Source organism: Folsomia candida, unplaced genomic scaffold (assembly GCF_002217175.1).
Source record: "Folsomia candida strain VU population unplaced genomic scaffold, ASM221717v1 Fcan01_Sc021, whole genome shotgun sequence".
NCBI lineage: Eukaryota > Metazoa > Arthropoda > Collembola > Entomobryomorpha > Isotomidae > Folsomia > Folsomia candida.
This window is the reverse complement of record NW_019091213.1, coordinates 2,156,955-2,174,556: the sequence shown is the minus strand read 5'-3', so window position 1 is coordinate 2,174,556 and position 17,602 is coordinate 2,156,955. Positions and strand designations below refer to the sequence as shown.

The 17,602-nt window shown below is 38.1% G+C and overlaps 3 protein-coding genes across 7 annotated transcripts; 1 reads left to right on the top strand and 2 right to left on the bottom strand.

Moving 5' to 3' along the window:
* The first annotated feature begins 50 nt into the window (after positions 1-50).
* On the top strand, positions 51-3,928 carry LOC110858625 (leucine-rich repeat-containing protein 40). 2 transcript variants are annotated; one of them, XM_022107450.2, is made up of 13 exons: positions 51-184; positions 293-924; positions 1,006-1,114; positions 1,192-1,382; positions 1,452-1,525; positions 1,612-1,813; positions 1,897-1,948; positions 2,070-2,382; positions 2,464-2,943; positions 3,014-3,202; positions 3,285-3,411; positions 3,485-3,543; positions 3,625-3,928. In XM_022107450.2, the coding sequence occupies exons 2-13, from the start codon at positions 595-597 to the stop codon at positions 3,728-3,730; spliced, it is 2,232 nt and encodes a 743-aa protein (XP_021963142.1). In that variant the 5' UTR covers positions 51-184; positions 293-594; the 3' UTR covers positions 3,731-3,928. The 2 variants fall into 2 exon arrangements, with proteins under 2 accessions (XP_021963142.1, XP_035714516.1); XM_035858623.1 differs by having other exon boundaries at positions 74-458; positions 565-924.
* LOC110858626 lies at positions 3,917-14,286 on the bottom strand. 4 transcript variants are annotated; one of them, XM_035858620.1, is made up of 21 exons: positions 9,819-11,371; positions 8,993-9,543; positions 8,744-8,795; positions 8,460-8,520; positions 8,276-8,342; positions 7,060-7,698; positions 5,761-5,922; positions 5,620-5,635; positions 5,438-5,537; positions 5,332-5,376; positions 5,235-5,256; positions 5,123-5,174; positions 5,007-5,035; positions 4,910-4,936; positions 4,822-4,830; positions 4,627-4,752; positions 4,526-4,558; positions 4,417-4,425; positions 4,284-4,350; positions 4,186-4,212; positions 3,917-4,103 (listed from the first exon to the last, which is right to left on the bottom strand). In XM_035858620.1, the coding sequence occupies exons 1-21, from the start codon at positions 10,277-10,279 to the stop codon at positions 4,052-4,054; spliced, it is 2,607 nt and encodes an 868-aa protein (XP_035714513.1). In that variant the 5' UTR covers positions 10,280-11,371; the 3' UTR covers positions 3,917-4,051. The 4 variants fall into 4 exon arrangements, 3 of the variants coding, with proteins under 3 accessions (XP_035714513.1, XP_035714514.1, XP_021963143.2); XM_035858621.1 differs by lacking the exons at positions 8,993-9,543; positions 9,819-11,371 and adding an exon at positions 13,350-14,286; XM_022107451.2 differs by lacking the exon at positions 7,060-7,698 and having other exon boundaries at positions 9,819-11,365.
* A 777-nt stretch (positions 14,287-15,063) lies between these two features.
* Positions 15,064-17,127, bottom strand: LOC110858582 (4-coumarate--CoA ligase-like 5). Its single transcript, XM_022107399.2, has 4 exons — positions 16,941-17,127; positions 16,470-16,854; positions 15,570-16,390; positions 15,064-15,489 (listed from the first exon to the last, which is right to left on the bottom strand). Exons 1-4 carry the CDS (start codon positions 17,100-17,102, stop codon positions 15,190-15,192), a joined length of 1,668 nt encoding a protein of 555 aa, XP_021963091.1. The 5' UTR covers positions 17,103-17,127; the 3' UTR covers positions 15,064-15,189.
* Between the last annotated feature and the right edge of the window lie 475 nt (positions 17,128-17,602).

The following is a 17,602-nucleotide window of genomic DNA, read 5'->3' as shown; positions in this document are numbered from 1 at the left end:
AAGATGTACGAACGAATTGCCTTTGTAGCATAGGAATTTCACATGCAAACTTACTACTTGGACGGTTGGATGGACGGTGGTATTTTAATAAGGAGAAGAAGCCGTTAAAAACTCATGAATAATGAGACAACAAAGCTCACCACCTGATTTCAACCCGTTCTCAATCCAGGTTCTCTCAATCCAGGTTCTCTCTTCTTTCTGTCACATTTTGTGGTCTATCGTTATTTTGTGTGTAAATATATATATCGCAGATAATTTATTATTATAAAGTTGTATTTTATGAACTGCACAGGAAGAGGAAACATTTGTGGTGATTTGTTTGACATGATGGATTTGCATTTTCCGACGTGATGATAACGGAACAACAAAGAAATAGATAGGCACCTGAGCAAAAAAGTCTATTTGTCCGTTATTGATTAGGAAGTTATACGATACGACGACAAAGTACATATTAATATGTATGCAACAGATTCTTTCTGAATTACCAGTTTGTTTTCGAATTTGAAATATTGCTAGACACGTATTTTAATAAATTTCGGTGGGTTTCATATTTACTACCGGAAGTGCGACTCACACCACTTTCTCTCTTACGCCATGAAGAAAAGTTGTCTCGGAAACTTACCCCCAGTGGTGACTGGGACGGGACTAAAGAAAATTACGTCAAAAATTGATACTGGCCGGAAACGTGTCACGACTGGGACACTGTTGACGACAACGAGTTCTACGACAAATGTTTCTGCTAGCACGACCAGTTCAATTAAGAGCAAACCTACTGGATCGGCCAGTTCGCTCAAGTCGACATCTTCAACGGGAACGTCGACATTTCCACGATCTCAGAAAGGGAATCAATCCAGGCCATGTCAACCGTCCAAGGACCCCAGCGTTAGAGCGTTCGTTCAGGCGAATGCTCGAGTCTCAAATATGGTAACGATTCATAATATTCTGTATTAATTACATCCTAATGGAAATGTTGATGTCAATGCTTTGTCATCTATTAAACTATAGACATCGCTCTTTCATGATGAGGTGGACACTCAAAGTATATCTGCAGCTCTGGTCAAGAACGCAAGGAAAAGTGGAGTGTTGAACTTGTCAGGAAGAAATTTGATAAGCGGTACACGAAATACTCATTAGTTATTATATATATCTACTGAGGAATTTCTCATGAAATTGGTGCTATTTAATTTGTAGTTCCTATGAAAGTTTGGCGCATTAATGAACTTGACGAAAATGAACGGTTAACCGTTAGCGTTTCATTAGACGATAACTCAGAAGACAAATGGTGGGAGTTTGTGGACTTGCAGAAACTAATTATTGCCAATAATTACATTAAAAATGTCCCATGCGACATTAGTAATCTACACTCGTTACAAACGTTCGACGTAATTCGAAAATACTCGTTTCTTTTAAAGTATATTTCGACATAACTCAGAAATTTGTAAATATTGCAGGCTCACGACAACCAAATTATCACTGTATCAAAGGATTTAGGAAAATTGACCAACTTGTCGAAATTAGATCTCAGGTAAAATTTTAAATAACAAGGCTGGAATGAAATTTTAAGATTATAATAACTTTTTTTATTCAAAACTGTTCAAAATTTCGTTTCAGTCATAACATGTTGACAACCCTTCCTGAAGAACTTGGAGAATTGAAACGGCTTGTAGAACTTAACTTGAGTCATAATTCGTTGGAAGAAATTTCGGCATGTTTTGGAAATTTGACTAGTCTTCGTACTTTCAACATTTCTCATAATAATATTTCTAAATTTCCTGGTGACTTGGGTTTTCTAAGTTTTCTGCAGACATTAATCGTAAGATTCTGAGACATTAACTTTAACACCTAGCATAATTATTTATTTAACATGTAACAGTAAGAGTCTTAATGATTTGTTAGATGTCAAATAATCAACTAACCGAGCTACCAGAGGAAATCGGAGGGTTATCAGGTTAATTTATTTAATAGCATTAATAAATAGTAACCTAACATACACATGTATGTATAGATAGTAGATAGTAATCACTAAATTTGTCTATAATCAATTTTATTTTTCAAATTTCCACTTTTAGGCTTGCGAACTCTAGATGTGTCATTCAACTGTTTGAAACTATGTCCTGCCGGATTATCCGAATTGGTTCATTTGGAAATCTTATATCTGCAACGGAACAAATTAGAACAAATGCCAGACGTCTCAAAAGCCAAAAATTTAAAAGAGCTTTATCTTCAGAATAATCTTATCCGTGCCGTAAATTTTGAGAAGCTGTCAAACACAAAGATTAACCTGCTTGACCTTCGTAACAACAAAATTGACGATTTACAACTTGATTGCGAGGATATGGAATTTCTCGACAGACTTTATTTGGATAACAATAACCTGGCAGAGTAATTTTTTCTAAACAAATTGCTAGTACCTTATTTCTCATTATTCTCACATGATATGTAAAATATTTATTCATAAAATAGATTACCCGATGATTTAGCATTACTTCCCTCGCTGAAGGCTTTGACCTTGGATGGGAATCCAATTCGTGGAATTCGTCTCGATATTCTTCAACGTGGAACTCAAGAAGTATTAAAATATTTGAGAGGAAGATTGCGATTATCGGAATCTTCAGAACGTGGCGACACAGGAGTGGATTTATTGCCGGAAAGAAATATTCCCGTTAATAATGTCGTTACCACAAATGGGGGTAGTAGTGATTTGGTAGTTCCTCCTCGTCCTCTTCCTTCTAGAAAATCTAAATCTCCAAGTCGTCGAAAAAGCGGTGGTGTATCTGTGGAGGAGTTGGGGATTGATCCATTTAAATGTAAAGCGTCGAGAAATCTGTTGCTATCTGGCAGACAAATTGTAAACCTTGAAACCAATGTGTTTCAACTTGCTGCGGATAATGCAGTCACTTGCATTGATCTCTCAAAGAATATGATGATGACTCTTCCCTCATCGTAAGTAAACGTCAGATATTGTAATGCAGGATAAACTATTATACATATGTAGTTGTTGATTTTTTTACAGAATCGAGTTGTGTCAAGAATGGTTAGTGGAAATAAAACTGGACTTCAACCGTTTGACAGATGTGCCATCATCCCTTAGCAAATGCTCACGGCTTCAGTACCTTACTTTACAGAACAATCAACTATCCGAGTTACCTGCTGATTTTTCTCATTTAAAGTCTCTCCGCGAAATTAACATAGGTTACAACAGGTGCGTCTATATGAATTATCATCATTACTGAATTATGACACACTTTAATCAACCAACACTGTCCATAATATTTTATCAACAGATTCAATACATTTCCGCCGTGCCTTTATCAAATTCCTAGCCTCGAGATAATCATCATGGCTTGCAATAAGTTGGATAAACTTGAACCAAAGAATCTGGAAAAATTGAAACGATTAGCCGTCCTTGATGTAATTATCTTAATTTAAATTACAATAAGTTGGCAATTTCAAATTTAATTTGGAATTATCATTGATTATTCAGGTTCGAAATAATAATATTGCCATAATGCCAGCCGAGATTGGACTGATGACCCAATTAAAGTAAGTTTTTAAACTAAACATATTTACATAATTTCAATCTTTGTAAAAAGTTGAATATTTTATCGTGATTATGTTTTTCAGGTCTTTAAGTATTGAGGGAAACGCCTTTCGAGTGCCAAATTATCAAATTATTAGTCAAGGGACGGATGTCATCATGGCTTATCTTCGCAACCGAGTAATCCAATAAGTTCCTTATACATTTTCACAATCAGCTTATATGATACTTAATGCCCATAAAAGAGTAGTCACATCACATAGTCAATAACTTCAGATGGTGTAGTTGTGATACCATTTTTGTTGTAAAAATTCAGAATATGTTGTCCTGAATAGAAGACTTGTTTATAATATATGTATATAAATATATACGCAATTGTTTATAACATAACAAATAACAATGAATTTATTTTCTAACCCGTAAAAAATTATAAATACTTGGTAGCCTTGTTTCGCGACATACATGTAGCTGATACAATTTATAAAGTCTTGCCTAATTGGTGATCCATTTGACTTAATCCGTGTTTTTGACGATCCAAGGAATGAATTCTGCCAAATTCGTGTACCTACATATAAATATTTAAATTTAGAAATCCTCGTTCTTAAGAAACTTTCAACCGATAGACACAATATGCTAAATTTGCTTACACTCCTGGTAAATTTTCTCTTCCGCATCTGAAATACATATATCGTTTAAAAATCATAAGTGGTATTTACATGTAATCAAATAAATAATTAAATCAGACCCTATTCCCCAACTGACAAGTCCCACGAGTGTAAACTGGCCGTCGACATCTGTAGTTAGTGGGCCTCCTGTAAAGAAAATCGAAGCAATAAGCTACCTGATTCCCTCGTAAATCATCCCCGAGTAGTAATCACCTGAATCTCCTATAAAGTTGCAAAATCAAAATTAGATAAATCAATAATCGTAAAAACCATAATATTTAATCGAGCAGGATAATAATTATAATCTTGCAAACTCTTTTACCTTGACACGAATCTCGGCCACCGGCAGGATACCCTAAAAAGTACAAAGTTTCATGACATGACATCGAATACTCACATTTAAATATTTGGAAATATAATCACCAGCGCATAAAAACACGTCATGAATGGTCTCTCTCCTCCCAGCTTTTCGGAACATGTCTTGGCATTTGCTCTGCGAAAGGACTTCGACATCCACTTCTTGAAGGACGCTTGGCGTTGCTGATAATGCTACACGATTTCATATTTGAATTAGCTCGTAAAAAATGTGATCTGCTCTTTCATTAACGTCGTACATACCTTCTAATCCTGCAACATTGTAAAAATGATTGTTTACTTTGCACAAATTTTTGTAAAATTCTAAAATGATAATTTCATATGAACATACCATATTTATATTTTGTTCTTCCCCAACCTGGCAAAATAATGCACATGTTTAGACCATCACGACTTTAATACAATTAAATTTTAGGGTAATAATATACCAATCACGGTCGCCATCCTTCCAGCAAAGCTGAAAAACCATGTTTTAAATAAAATTGCTGATGCATTGTACAAAAAAATCTAAACCAACAAACATTTTAATCCATTTACAACTTACCTTTCCTTGGGTTTTGGCAAGCAAACGGGAACAATGTGTTCTTTATACTGGACTGGCAATTAAATTTGATTAAATTTCAATTTGAATTAAAATTAGGTTTAAATTATAATACCTGGCCGAGCAAGTTTTAAGAGCTGCGGAATTAAAAAAAAATTGGGATTAAATTATGAACATGTTTGTACATCGTTCACTCCAAAAATGGTACTCACCGCTAAGTCGTTCCTAAAATCGGATGGGTTGTACTGCTCATGTACCTTAATGATAATTACACATTTTAACCTCAGTTTTTTCGCAATTTTAAATAAATGCATTTACTGTTTTCCGTTCAACGACGTAGTCTTCATGCGTCAATCGTTCATTCTGCTGTCTGACGTTCCATTCGCCAAGGCGAACTTTGAGACTTCCGATTGGAGTGCTGCACAAAAAATTGAGAAATTCGACGATCGAAACTAAAGAAATTGTATAAATTATGTAGTTTTTTATTTATTTTAGTTCACCTGTACACACAATGAGCTTGTTGGGAGATGAGTTGATTTTCATAAGAGAGGAATAAAAATAAATGATTTATTAGGTTTAGATTAGATTAAAATTTTTTAATTTTACGCGATACTTCGAAATACGTTTCATGTTTTTTGTACCTGCCGTAACAATCCAATAGTCATTAAGTAACGCACCCCCACATGCGATCCTTTTTGATAAGAAACTCTGCTTGATTATGGCCGCTTGCCACGGGTGGGACCCAAATGAAGCGTCATGGCCTCCGACGATGCGGTTGGATCGCGTATAAATTTGCCCACACTCTGTAACAAAACATTAAATAATTCACAATTAATTGGAGCACACATGCACTTGCAGTTTCTCGAGGTGATTTATTAGTGCTTTCTGAGTAACAAAGTGAGAATCTGTGATTTCAAAGCGAGCAGTGCATTTTTATTATAAATTCAATTGTGCAGTGCGACGAATTTCAAGATATCGTAATTTGGCATCCAATACATAAGTACACCCATAATTTTCTCAGTCTCGTCATTTAATTGATCGTAAAAGATTTCTCTCTCTCAAATAATGGTGGCTTTTTTGACGAGGGTACCTAATCACTCGCCCTTCTACTCCATTTATATAACAATTACTTCATTTCACTCGAAAGAAGAAAGTTTTTGTCGTCCAATTTATTTGGAAGTAATCTCGTCTCTCACTGAAGCAAGGATGACGACAAGCATTTACTTAAACTATGTATGTACATATCTATTTACATGTGTAGGACAAGATTGCAATTAAATTAAATTCGGCTCAAATTACAAAGAAATGTCAACAATTATTTCAAACATGTCATCACTCTTTTCTTCCATTCTTGTTCTACTGCTGGGAAACAAATGGGATTCTAATCATTGTTTAGTTTCAAATAGGAAGGAAGGCAAGGTGCAGGGAAGCTGTATTAGTTTCTGCCATACGAAAGCTGTTCTATGCAACATAATTATTAGTATTGTCCCAAGAATTACGTTTCAAATTGAATAATCGAATCTGTATCATGAGGCTAAAATTGGTAACAATGGGATCATGTGACATCATCGTATTGTGGAAGAAAGAGGATAAAAATGATATTTAAATTGGTAGAAAGCTACTGCATCGTGAGATCGAATTACTTCACTCCTTGAGACGAATTATAAATAAATACAGATTGAATTTTTTTGTAGTACGAACGGATGAGATTGCATTGAGCTTTTATGTTTGCAAAATTCTGATCAATAGGATTTTTAAACCAAAAATTTGATTCATGAAAGTAACACTTTCCATTACTACGAAATCGTTCTGGGTCTTTTTCTCTTTGTCAAGATTAAGTAGGTATTTCGAGTCAGTTGGATATTTTACTACAGAAATTAAATGGGTGCATTTGTGCAGAAGTGCTTCATGTGCAACAAAACTGCATCTTTTTTCTGTACCCTTTGACGAGTGGGGCAGAATATGACTCGTTCCTCGGTCCCGATCTGAATTTCCTGAAGAAACTGAGGAGCTGGAGCCTTGTCCTTGACCCTGTTGACTCTGTTGTGGGGGTTGTGGCCTCGTCGTGGGAAAATATGACCCAATGCTGCTGCTGCTCCCTCCATGGCCTTTGTTCACATCGTCATGATGGTGGTAATTTTGCTGATGGTAATTCGTATTCGTGGAAGGATGGTATGGTCGACTGGAGTAAATGTCATTGTTTATCGGGTACTTGTGAGGGTTATCGTAACTGCTGGGCTTTTTGGTTGGACGGAACTTGACCGCATCTCCGGGATATAAAGGGTACGAGTCATCGTCCAGACTTATCGCGTTGGTGGAGTAGTGGTTGTTGCTGTAAATGTAGGGTTTGTACGTGGTGGAAGACGACGTTTTGAAAAAGTAGGGTCGATGAAAGGAGGACGAGGGTTTGGTGGTGACGAGAGGAATTGGTCGGTAGGGGTCAGCCATGCCGATCGTCGACGCCAGAGCGGCGGCGTAGGGGCGATCTCGATCCCGATCACGGTTACGATCTCGGTCAAGATCCAGAATTCCAGAAGTTTGGTACAAGTCGTAGTTGTAGCTTTTATTGCTACCAGATTCTGAAGATTTTTTTTGTGGGATTAAAAAAACATTGAAAATGTTGGGAAAGTCAATTTTTGGGTGAAATACATGTTAACAATTCGCAATAATACAATAAATAATGCTAGTTCTTCTAAGAAGTAGGAGTAGACATGCAAAACAAGTTGATAGTCTGAGATATTATTATTGTCACGACACGGAGTCATTGGCCCGTGTCGTCTCGTGTCGTTGAGATCGAGGGTTGAACTGACGTTGAAATGAAATGTAATGACTGTGACAAAATTGGGCTTGACTCCTGACAAAGTTCAACCTCGACGAATTTCTTTCAAAAATTCCATTGGACCAAAGATGCTTGTCTTGTGAGAATATAACAGGATCCTCGCATTCATTTTGCATGTTGTCGGGATTTCATGTATTTATTTACATGCATTCATCTTATTAAAGATTTGGTTTGTGCTCAACTTGATAAAACTATTGACTTGAAAAGAATTGCGAAATAGGATTTCTTGATAAATCTGGTATTTAATCTCTAGTCGAATTTCTCTAGGTATTTATTTATGCAAATATTTACGAGAATTAGATAAAAATAGGACTTACGAGGACTGTCCACAAACCCCACGTCCTTATTTGACTCGGCAGCTTTTTCCCTTGGTACGCAGCAAGCCTGTGGAGATTTAGTCATTATGATTTGGTAATAGTTTCATGGAATGAGAATAAAAAAATGTGACGGAAATATTCAATAGCAATGATTATGAAGCAGCATTAATAGAATTTTTCATACCCAAATCATCCCACCATTGCAGAGATCGAGAGGTTTGGACCCTTGGAGCACGCAAGAGACGCTGGTAAGAAGGAAAGAAAGAATAAATTATGTCAGCAAGCATGACCACAAGATCGTCGACGAAAAAGATACCACAAACTCGGACATTTATACGAGAACGAACAATCAACGGTATCTTTTCAGACGGAAAAATAGATTTGACACAATTATGCGGAGGAGAAACTGAAGTTTGTAATTTTTTTCTCGATAATATCACGTCAGGACGAAAATTTAAAAAAAATTACCTCAATCCACAAGCGTACATTTTTCCAGCATGCCAACAGTTTTGGGGAATCACTGAAATAATGCAATTTTCCCAGTCAGTCAATCTTCAAGTATAGCAATTAAACCGTGCGACCTGTCCAACAAAATTTAACCACAATACTAAACAGTCTCCTTTCCGATATTGTAACCTTATTGTGCCACCCCAATAACTTATATAATTATGCATTTACGGTGCTCTGTTTGTTGTGCCAATCAGCTAATATTTAAACCTGAGAGTTGTCTCGCGTCATCGGTGCCACTGCTCCCGATTGCACTTCCAATTCGCGTTCTATTCGTGTAAAGAAGTTCATGAAGTTGCATCTTGTGCTGGAAATCAAGCCCTCCGTCGTCCCCCGTCGTGTCCAGCATTTGGCTTAAAATCTTGTCATTTCTTTCCTTCTCTCGGTCCCAACTGCTTATCGGCCTGTTGTTGTTGTTGGTGTTGCCGTTATACTTTCTATACTTTTCCTTTGAGTAGTAACTACCACTCCCACTCCCACCGTTACCACCACCGTATGCTTTCACCGGTTTGTAGTAGTCATCTAGCCGATCGAACCCGTATCTTGAGGGTGCCGGCGAGTCGGTCCCCTTTCTTTTCGTGAATGATAAATTTGACTCTCCAGACTGTAGCCCTGAAGAAGCAGCGTAACCAAGTTCCGATGGGACGGGAAATCCGAATTTGTTGTACTTTGTCTTGTATTTGTAATCACTTGGTGTGCGTGACGTTGTTGGTGGTGCAGTTGTGGCGTAAAACGATGAAGTGGACGAGGAGTGGCCGAATCTTTACAAGTGCAGATATGGAAAATTCGTTTTAGAAAGTAAATACGAGTTGCATGTTTCTTGATCTTGCAACGTATCGTAGTTATTCATGCAAAAGTTGTCGGTTACAGAAGTTGTCAGATGAAAATGCGGATAAAACGTGACGATATGTTATAATTTAAAGTCTCATATCTCCAAAAAATTGATCCGATAACTTCCAGACTGGCTTCTCAACCGACAACTTTTGTACGAACAGCGATGATACGTAGATATGTCAGTAAATATGCATGCACATACCTCGTACTAAATGGTGAATGTGAGAACACAGGCGAACTATCGCTATGACTAATATCACCCCCACCACCACCCCCATCCACACCCCCGCCGTTGGACAGGGAACTATTTCCCCACAAGTATTGCTTCGGATATCTCGAGGTGGATGATTTCCTCCGATTGCTATTTTGAAACGCATCCCTGTTCAGCTTATAACTGTACGTATAATCCAAATCGGTGGTTGGAATTGGCAAATATTCAGCACTTTCCACACTTAGCACTGAACAAATTATTATCCGCAGGAATACTCCCAATATCGTGGTGCTAATTAAGGGACCAAATTTTGCATGAGAATGTCCCAAAATCTGCATAATAATACTTTTGGTAAGTGAACAAGTGCTGTTTGACTTATTCCCTAAACTATCGAGATCATTCTCCTTTACTCGGAAAGGTTTTCTGCTTTGCTTCTCCCGACGTTTCCCCATTTTCGCTCAGTTTTTAAGTTATTTCGCAAGGATCGGAAACTTATTTCTCATGTTATCCCTTTAAAATGAAAACATTCACAAATTCCGTAAAATGAATGTCATCCTGGTATCAGGAGCTGTTGCCCTGCTGCTGCCACCACAAACTATCACGACACCACGACAATTACCATTGCAACAATTACGCTACAACACTATTCCTATGGGCGATTGTCTCCTCCAATTTGCGAATCATTGCACCCGACTTGACATTGTTGAGTCCGTTCCGTTAGTGTTCTCAGTTGTTATGCATTTGCGTACGTTGGAGCAACCAAATTAAATTGGGAGTTTGCCTATTATTACGCTTATTGTGTTACACGACCCAACAGAATTTCATGCACAAAATTCACAATGCAACCCCAACAACACGATGTTTAAACTTGAAAAGTTGCGAGTATTTATTTATGACGATGATCTGGCTGGATTGGATGTGTAATCACACTTCCTTCCTTCCTTGCGTGCACGGGGTTCAGGTGGAGGATGATATTGACAGTTTTTTAACACAGGGTTTGACCCCAGCACAACCCTAAATGTTTTTTGTAGCTATATCATGACATTACTGTGGGAAGGGATTCATTGTCGAAAAAGTTGTTACTGCAGTAATGAGGTGGGAATTCAATTGCAATGGACCGGATATAACCGGATGCGCAATGTTGCGGCTGCTGGTAGAGTTTTTCTGATTTTTATGATTTCTTGTACACAAATAACTCCCTTATTTATTCTTATAACTTATCAATTAACAATTTACTAGGTAGACACGTCTTCACTCGAGATCTACATATGCGTATAAAATTACTTAAAAAATTACTTGAAACCGATCCTCTCTTTACTGATTCTTGCTTAAGTTCAAAATAGCGACTGAAATAAGCAGCCTGAGCTACGAAATTGAACTGGTGGGGCTACCAAATTTAGTAAATTAGCAACAGCTCTCGTTGGATAGAGGTTACCAAGCTCTGCACACCTTCTTCCTTTCTGTGCATTCGAATACAAAACAGAACGCTGCTGCTGTTTCTGCTTCGTTTCGTCTTTGTTCTGTCTGGAAGAAGGTAAAATAAAGTAGAATTTGAATGAGGGGAGACGACGAGGCAGTCAGTGAGTCAATGCATAACTTAAAAATTTGCTACCGTAACCGTTCTCAACAATAAGACTCATTCCATATTATAACAATGTAGAGTAACAGTTCAAGCAATGAAAAGTAAGTAAATAAGGATCTGTCCCCGATCTTACGCTTCGTGCACTTGGTTGGATTCATCAGATCTTTTGCTTCGTACGTATTATGTTTTGGTAAATAAATAATAATGATGACGAAGGAGGCGTAGAAGTATAAGTAAAAATGTACAATTTTTGCTAACTAACCTGAGTGCGAGTATGATGTATAAATTAGATACGAGTATGCATTACGGAGGGCAAACATAAATCATATCCTATTATATATTTTGACACATTTCAACATTTTAATTTACCTTGAGTATCAAAAACTACCTGAAGTATTGTAATTTCTGGAAATTGCAATTCAAGTTTGCACCACATCAGTTGTAGCCGATCCATAAATTCTTTCCAATTTTATGGCGGATGATAAGGTTCAACAAAGCCGACAACGTTATATGCATGCATCTAAGAAATTGAAGCCATGGACTTCAAGTCGTCGGAATACAGCGTCTGAGTTAATAATAAGCAGTAGAGTGTTTTTTAGCTACATATCCCATCGCATGTTAGTGTTGTGTTGGGTTTACTATTTTTATGCGAGTTTTATGCACTTTGAGCCTAAATTTTTAAACTTATTTTCTAAACAGTTCACTCACTTGCCTCTGCATGCGATGCAATATAGTGCATCTCTCAAACAAACCTCCCTTTGTACTGTTAGCTCGCTATCTAGACTACACTCCACCTTTCGTAAAGTATGAAAAAAGAACCTTATTACTCAAATGTCAGGGCCATTTGGCTTGTTACATTATTCATATTTGTAAAAACACTGTATTTAACACTCAATAATTCACGTTTACATTTAAATGGTTATGCATTTCTAAAAATTGGCATTAAACAAACAGAACTTGCAACCCTTTCTTTTTCTTTTAGAAAACGAGTAGGTACACACATGTGACATATGTATTTATAAAATTAATTTGATACTGCAGAAAAGAACAAGTGTGAAAATGTAGATAATTCATAAAATGAGAAATGCAAGGATTTTTGATGCACAAGTTTGAGAGCATAATTTCTACGTGGATTCCTCACAAAGATGAAGCATCAAAACGTGAATCGTGAACAAGATCCGCTCTAATTTCGTTAATGTTTTTGACTCGAAAGTGCCTTCCTTTGTTGTGATCATTGGACCTCATCTTTATCACTTTTAGCCGACTTGTGCCCAACGTGACTTACATGCTGCACCGTGTTATCATTTATTAAGATTAAATTAAACGCTAAAATTCCTCTCGTTTCGTTGTCGTACAAATTAAAATGCACTTCAGCCCCTTATCTTTAATGTTATCTTCACCACTGCGACTTCATTGCGACTCTGTTAATTTCGGTAAAAGTTAGACGAGTCAGATTTAAATTTAATATGTGTCTCGAGTGGTCGTCAAGTATGAGAGATGACATGAGGTGTGTGACTCCTCCGTGGGCGAGGCTAGGTTGCAATTGATCGCATTTGAGATAATCTGAGTTATTATATTATAAGTGAATTTGCATGTTTTTTCATGGTTTTTAGAGCACGGCAAGGACGAAGAAAGAAAAAAATGCATTTAAGCAGAAGGCTTGTTCGAGTTGGGTTGAAAAGAGAGGCAATTAAATTGTCACAAATTGTTCTTAATAATTTATCTCTGTTTTACTAAAAGTGGGACAAATGATGATGATAAATGAAGAAGTGTTAACGGGAAATTGTCGGTTTGTAGCTACACAAGTAAGTTCAAACGAAGGAAGGAAGATCGCTGTTCAACTTTCGAAATTGCCAAATCACTTCCTGGAGTTTGGCTTAATTTGATGGTGCACGTACACACGGCCCACAAAATAAAAAATATATGATAGCTCCACTTACCAAATTGTTTCTTTCGATAGTCAAAAAGATCAAATCCTGGCAGCTTAGAATTCGCGTTCTGCTTCTTATCACTCGGTCGTTTTTTACTGGGCAAGTCCTCAATGATTATCGTGGTCGATGGGCGTGGCTGTGCTGGCTGTGGGGGCGGTGGAGGTGGTCGGAGACCAATTTCGTCATCATCATCATCCATGCTGTTCATACTGTTAAGTTGTTGACCACTTTCTCCACCGGCCCCGTTCAACTCCCACCGGTCACCACTCTCGGTGTAATTGTTGTCACGTTCCAGATTTTGCAAAAATTGTTCAAATTGCTCCTCCTCAATGTCATCGCGGATAAAATTATGTGTTTTATTACTACCCACGTAGTAGTACCCGTTTTGATCGGCACTCTGGTCATCCTTATTCTCGCCCTCATTGTTATGACTGCTCGTGGGAGACAAAAGATTGTGACGTATCTTTCTATCATGACCACGATATCGGTTTATATAATTCACTTGTTTTACAAATGCGACAAAACTTTTGTTCTTCAAAGTATCCCCAAATTTTGCGTAGTAATTAAGGTCGGCTCCTCTGTTGCCATTATAATTCTCGTCATTATTCTCAACGTAGTCTTGGTCGTCGTAATCACTTAAACTCTCACTGGCATGGGTGAAGCTAATTATGGCAGAAATGAGCACTATTGTGACTAAAAGTGTGCTACAGACATCCTTCATGCGAAAGACTGCAGGAGGTTTTGATAACCTTGACGTTTTTGACTTTATTTCTATAATTTTAGTAATTAGGAACGACTCTTTTGAAAATGGTAAAAAATCTGAAAAGCTACAAATTTTATCGTCCTCCATATTTTTATTTTTTTTGTAGAATGAAGTTAAAGGCTAAGATCTCATTTTGAGTCTATTGCGGAAATGCTAGAATAACGAAAGTTCCATGAATCCATGTATCTTGAGCAAATGCCAATTTCGTAATGACGCTGGTAATAAATTAAATGCATGAAAATGAGAGTGAGCGATTAAAGTTTACTTCATTCGTCGCCTCCTTATTTCAATTCTTCTTCATCGAGAGGAGCCTATTGCGTTACTTACGTTTGCGTTACATACATTAGCAAAGCACACACAATCGGAACAATTAAAGTATTACAAAAAGTATTGAATGGAGGAAATTTCTAAATTCGTAATCCCTTTTTTCTTCCCATTCCCATGAAATGAAAGGAACCCAGTGCACATAGTGCAGAGTAATGTCAATGTCCAAATCAGCGATAAAGAGTCAGAATTAGAATTGAAAATGAAAGGCAGGTTGGGTTGGTGGCTGGCTTGGCTGGGGCTCGCTCGTCCTGTGGCACGCATGCTTTGATTAATTCAAACTTTTTCATAGCAATTTCCCCTTTCATTCTATTCACAAAAATCAACCAAGTTCAATTAAACAGAATCGAAAGCAGACGCGAGGAGGATATTTAGACGAGAAATTAGAGAGAGGGGAAGACCGTTGGGGATTTAGTGAGTATGTGAGAGGGGGTTTTGCCAGCCATGCATTTAGTAGAATGAGCTAACTCTTCGTCATTGTTGTCAATATTTCAATGGTGCTTACAATTGCATCAATTTTAGATCTTTATCTGTACTGCCAAAAAATGAGTAATGTGAAAAAATTATGAGTTTAAATTCGATTTTTTATTCGTATTTAGCATAAATTAAATAAACTTAAAATAATAGTATTAATAAATATGCGCTGTTTAAATTACACGATAAATTATACATAAAATCTTGACCAGCAAGAGTTTCGTACATAGATCTTCAGTCATTCGTATTTTTAATCAGAGGTAGATTCCACCGGCAATTGCCTAGAAATTAACAAGCAGGAGCTTGAACTTCCAATTCTAAGCAATCAGTCCTGGAAATCTTTCCGGTTTTGTTCTTTGGAAGGGAAGGAATCACGTAGAGACCGCCCCTCAATTTCTTGTAGGGCGCAACCTGGTTATCCACAAATGTTCGGATAACATCTGGAGCCTCGTTCTGTGCATCTTGTTTGAGGACAACGAATGCTCGTGGAATTCTGTCACCACCGTCGGGGTCAACCACGCCCACAACTACGGCCTCCTCAACTGAGGGATGGTGAAGGATAATTTCCTCAATTTCCGCTGGAGAAATCTGCATCAAAATAACAATAATTTTATTAGTCTTTGTCTCTCATAATCGCAAAAATTGAATTTATTTCAGTATTTGCTTACATGGCAGTTGAAGTACTTGAAGGTTTCCTTAATTCTGTCCACCACGTAGACAAAGCCGTTCTCGTCATAATATCCCAAGTCCCCCGTTCTCATCCAACCATTTTGGAAGAGGCTGTTGGTTTCGGCAGATCCCTTCCAGTATCCTGAGCACATGATGGGACTCGCAATCGCGATTTCTCCTTGTTGCTTGGGTCCCAGTCCGCGACCGTTGTCGAGGTCCAAAATTTTCATGGAGGTGTTTGGGTACAGTTTTCCACAAGAAAGTGCAGGCACGTTGGGCATGAGTTTGTACCCTTGTGATAGACCTGAGAGGTCGATTGTGGTCGTGAGCGCGGCGCATTCGGTCATCCCGTATCCGTTGAAGACACATTTGACAGAGGGAAGAGTCATCATGTCGTTGTAGAACTTTTCAGTCAGTACCATTCCTCCAGTGATAATGACCTCGAGTGAGGATCGGTCATACTTCTTGGCTTCGGGGTCAGTGGCGAGCAGAACCAGGAAGGTCGCGAATCCGAAAGCGAGGACTGGTTTGTATTGGTCGACAGCCTTGAAAATATTCTCTTTGGTGATGTCGTGCATGAGGACGGACCACACCCCAGCTTTGAGGTTTCGAATGGGAAACAGCATTCCCAGGACGTGGGTGCATCTGAGGACAAGAATGGCTGGAGCCTCATTGTATGGAATGTTGGAAGTGCCGATGGTGAAAGCCAGGACTTGAAGATTCGTGTAGACGGCACCCTTCGATTTTCCAGTAGTACCGGAAGTGCAGAGGATGAGAAGCGGATCGTCCAAATCTGCTTCTTCGCTAAGGTTTGGGCATTCTGTCAAATGAGAAATTCTAAAATTAATAGCTATTCACAACCAGAATATTATGTAAATTGATGCATGCTAAATACTTACCGGCACCATCATCTTCGAAAATTTCGCTAATATTTGTACAATCGTCAACGTCTCCAATGACCATGATTTCCACTGCCCATGGGACTTGAGCAATGGCCTGCTTCACTTGCGGTACTGAACCAGCGTCGCAAAGGACCCATTTCACATTCGACTCTTCAATCCTTGTGAGGATTGTGTCTTGTGTGTCCTCTGGATACGAGGAGTACATGATCCCTCCACATCGCCACACTCCCAACGTGAAGACGAACACTTTGGTCACGTCCGTGGTCATGTAGAGGCAAACGTCTCCCTTTTTCATCCCCCTCTTGAACATGGCACTGCCGACTGAACGGGACATTGGCTCCGCGTCAGAAAAGTTGAGCGTCTCTCCAGTGATTGTGTTTGTCTGTTGATTGAAATATTTCAAATTAATCTCTCAAAAATAATTTTGAATGTTTTTGTGCGTGTGAAATCAAATCTTAATTAACTTACCAGCCATTTGGTTCTTCCCAATTTTACGTTTTCTTTTGCAGCGTTGAGTAAAAATTCGCAAGCACTCAACGTTTCCAAATCTGGGATTGGAATTCTGGGATATGTGCTTTCGAGCACTGCGTCCTCTGCGAATACGGTCTGTTCTGGAGTTTGGGCAACCATTTTGATGATTTTGCGTTTGAAAAATCTTATCGTTTTTAGTTCGTTGATTTGATTCCAAGGAAAGAATAGAACTGAATTTTTAAGCGAATGAATCCAAGTATTTATAGTGGTGCATCAAGTTTATCATTCTCGTCAGGTAAAGGACATGTGCACAGCATACCTCACACGGTATATCGTAGATGAAAAGCCCAGGTCTGGAAAACCCTTTGACTGTGATTTTTTGGATATCCCCCATACATTCATTCCACTTGAAGATTTCACAGTTCATTCTGAAATTTGTGAAAACCCAAAACAAAACGTAATGTAAGTAGCATGCACCCATTTGCGGTATGCTACATTTTGTCAATACTTGAGTGTGTTTGACATTTAATTGGCATTCGATGTGATGTACATATGTATGTATTGGAGGTTTTCCCCTGATTTCGTTGACATTTCTCCCTCAGGATTGCAGTGATTGAAGAGATAACTGCTGCTCAAGAGGTATTATTATAGCTCATTGA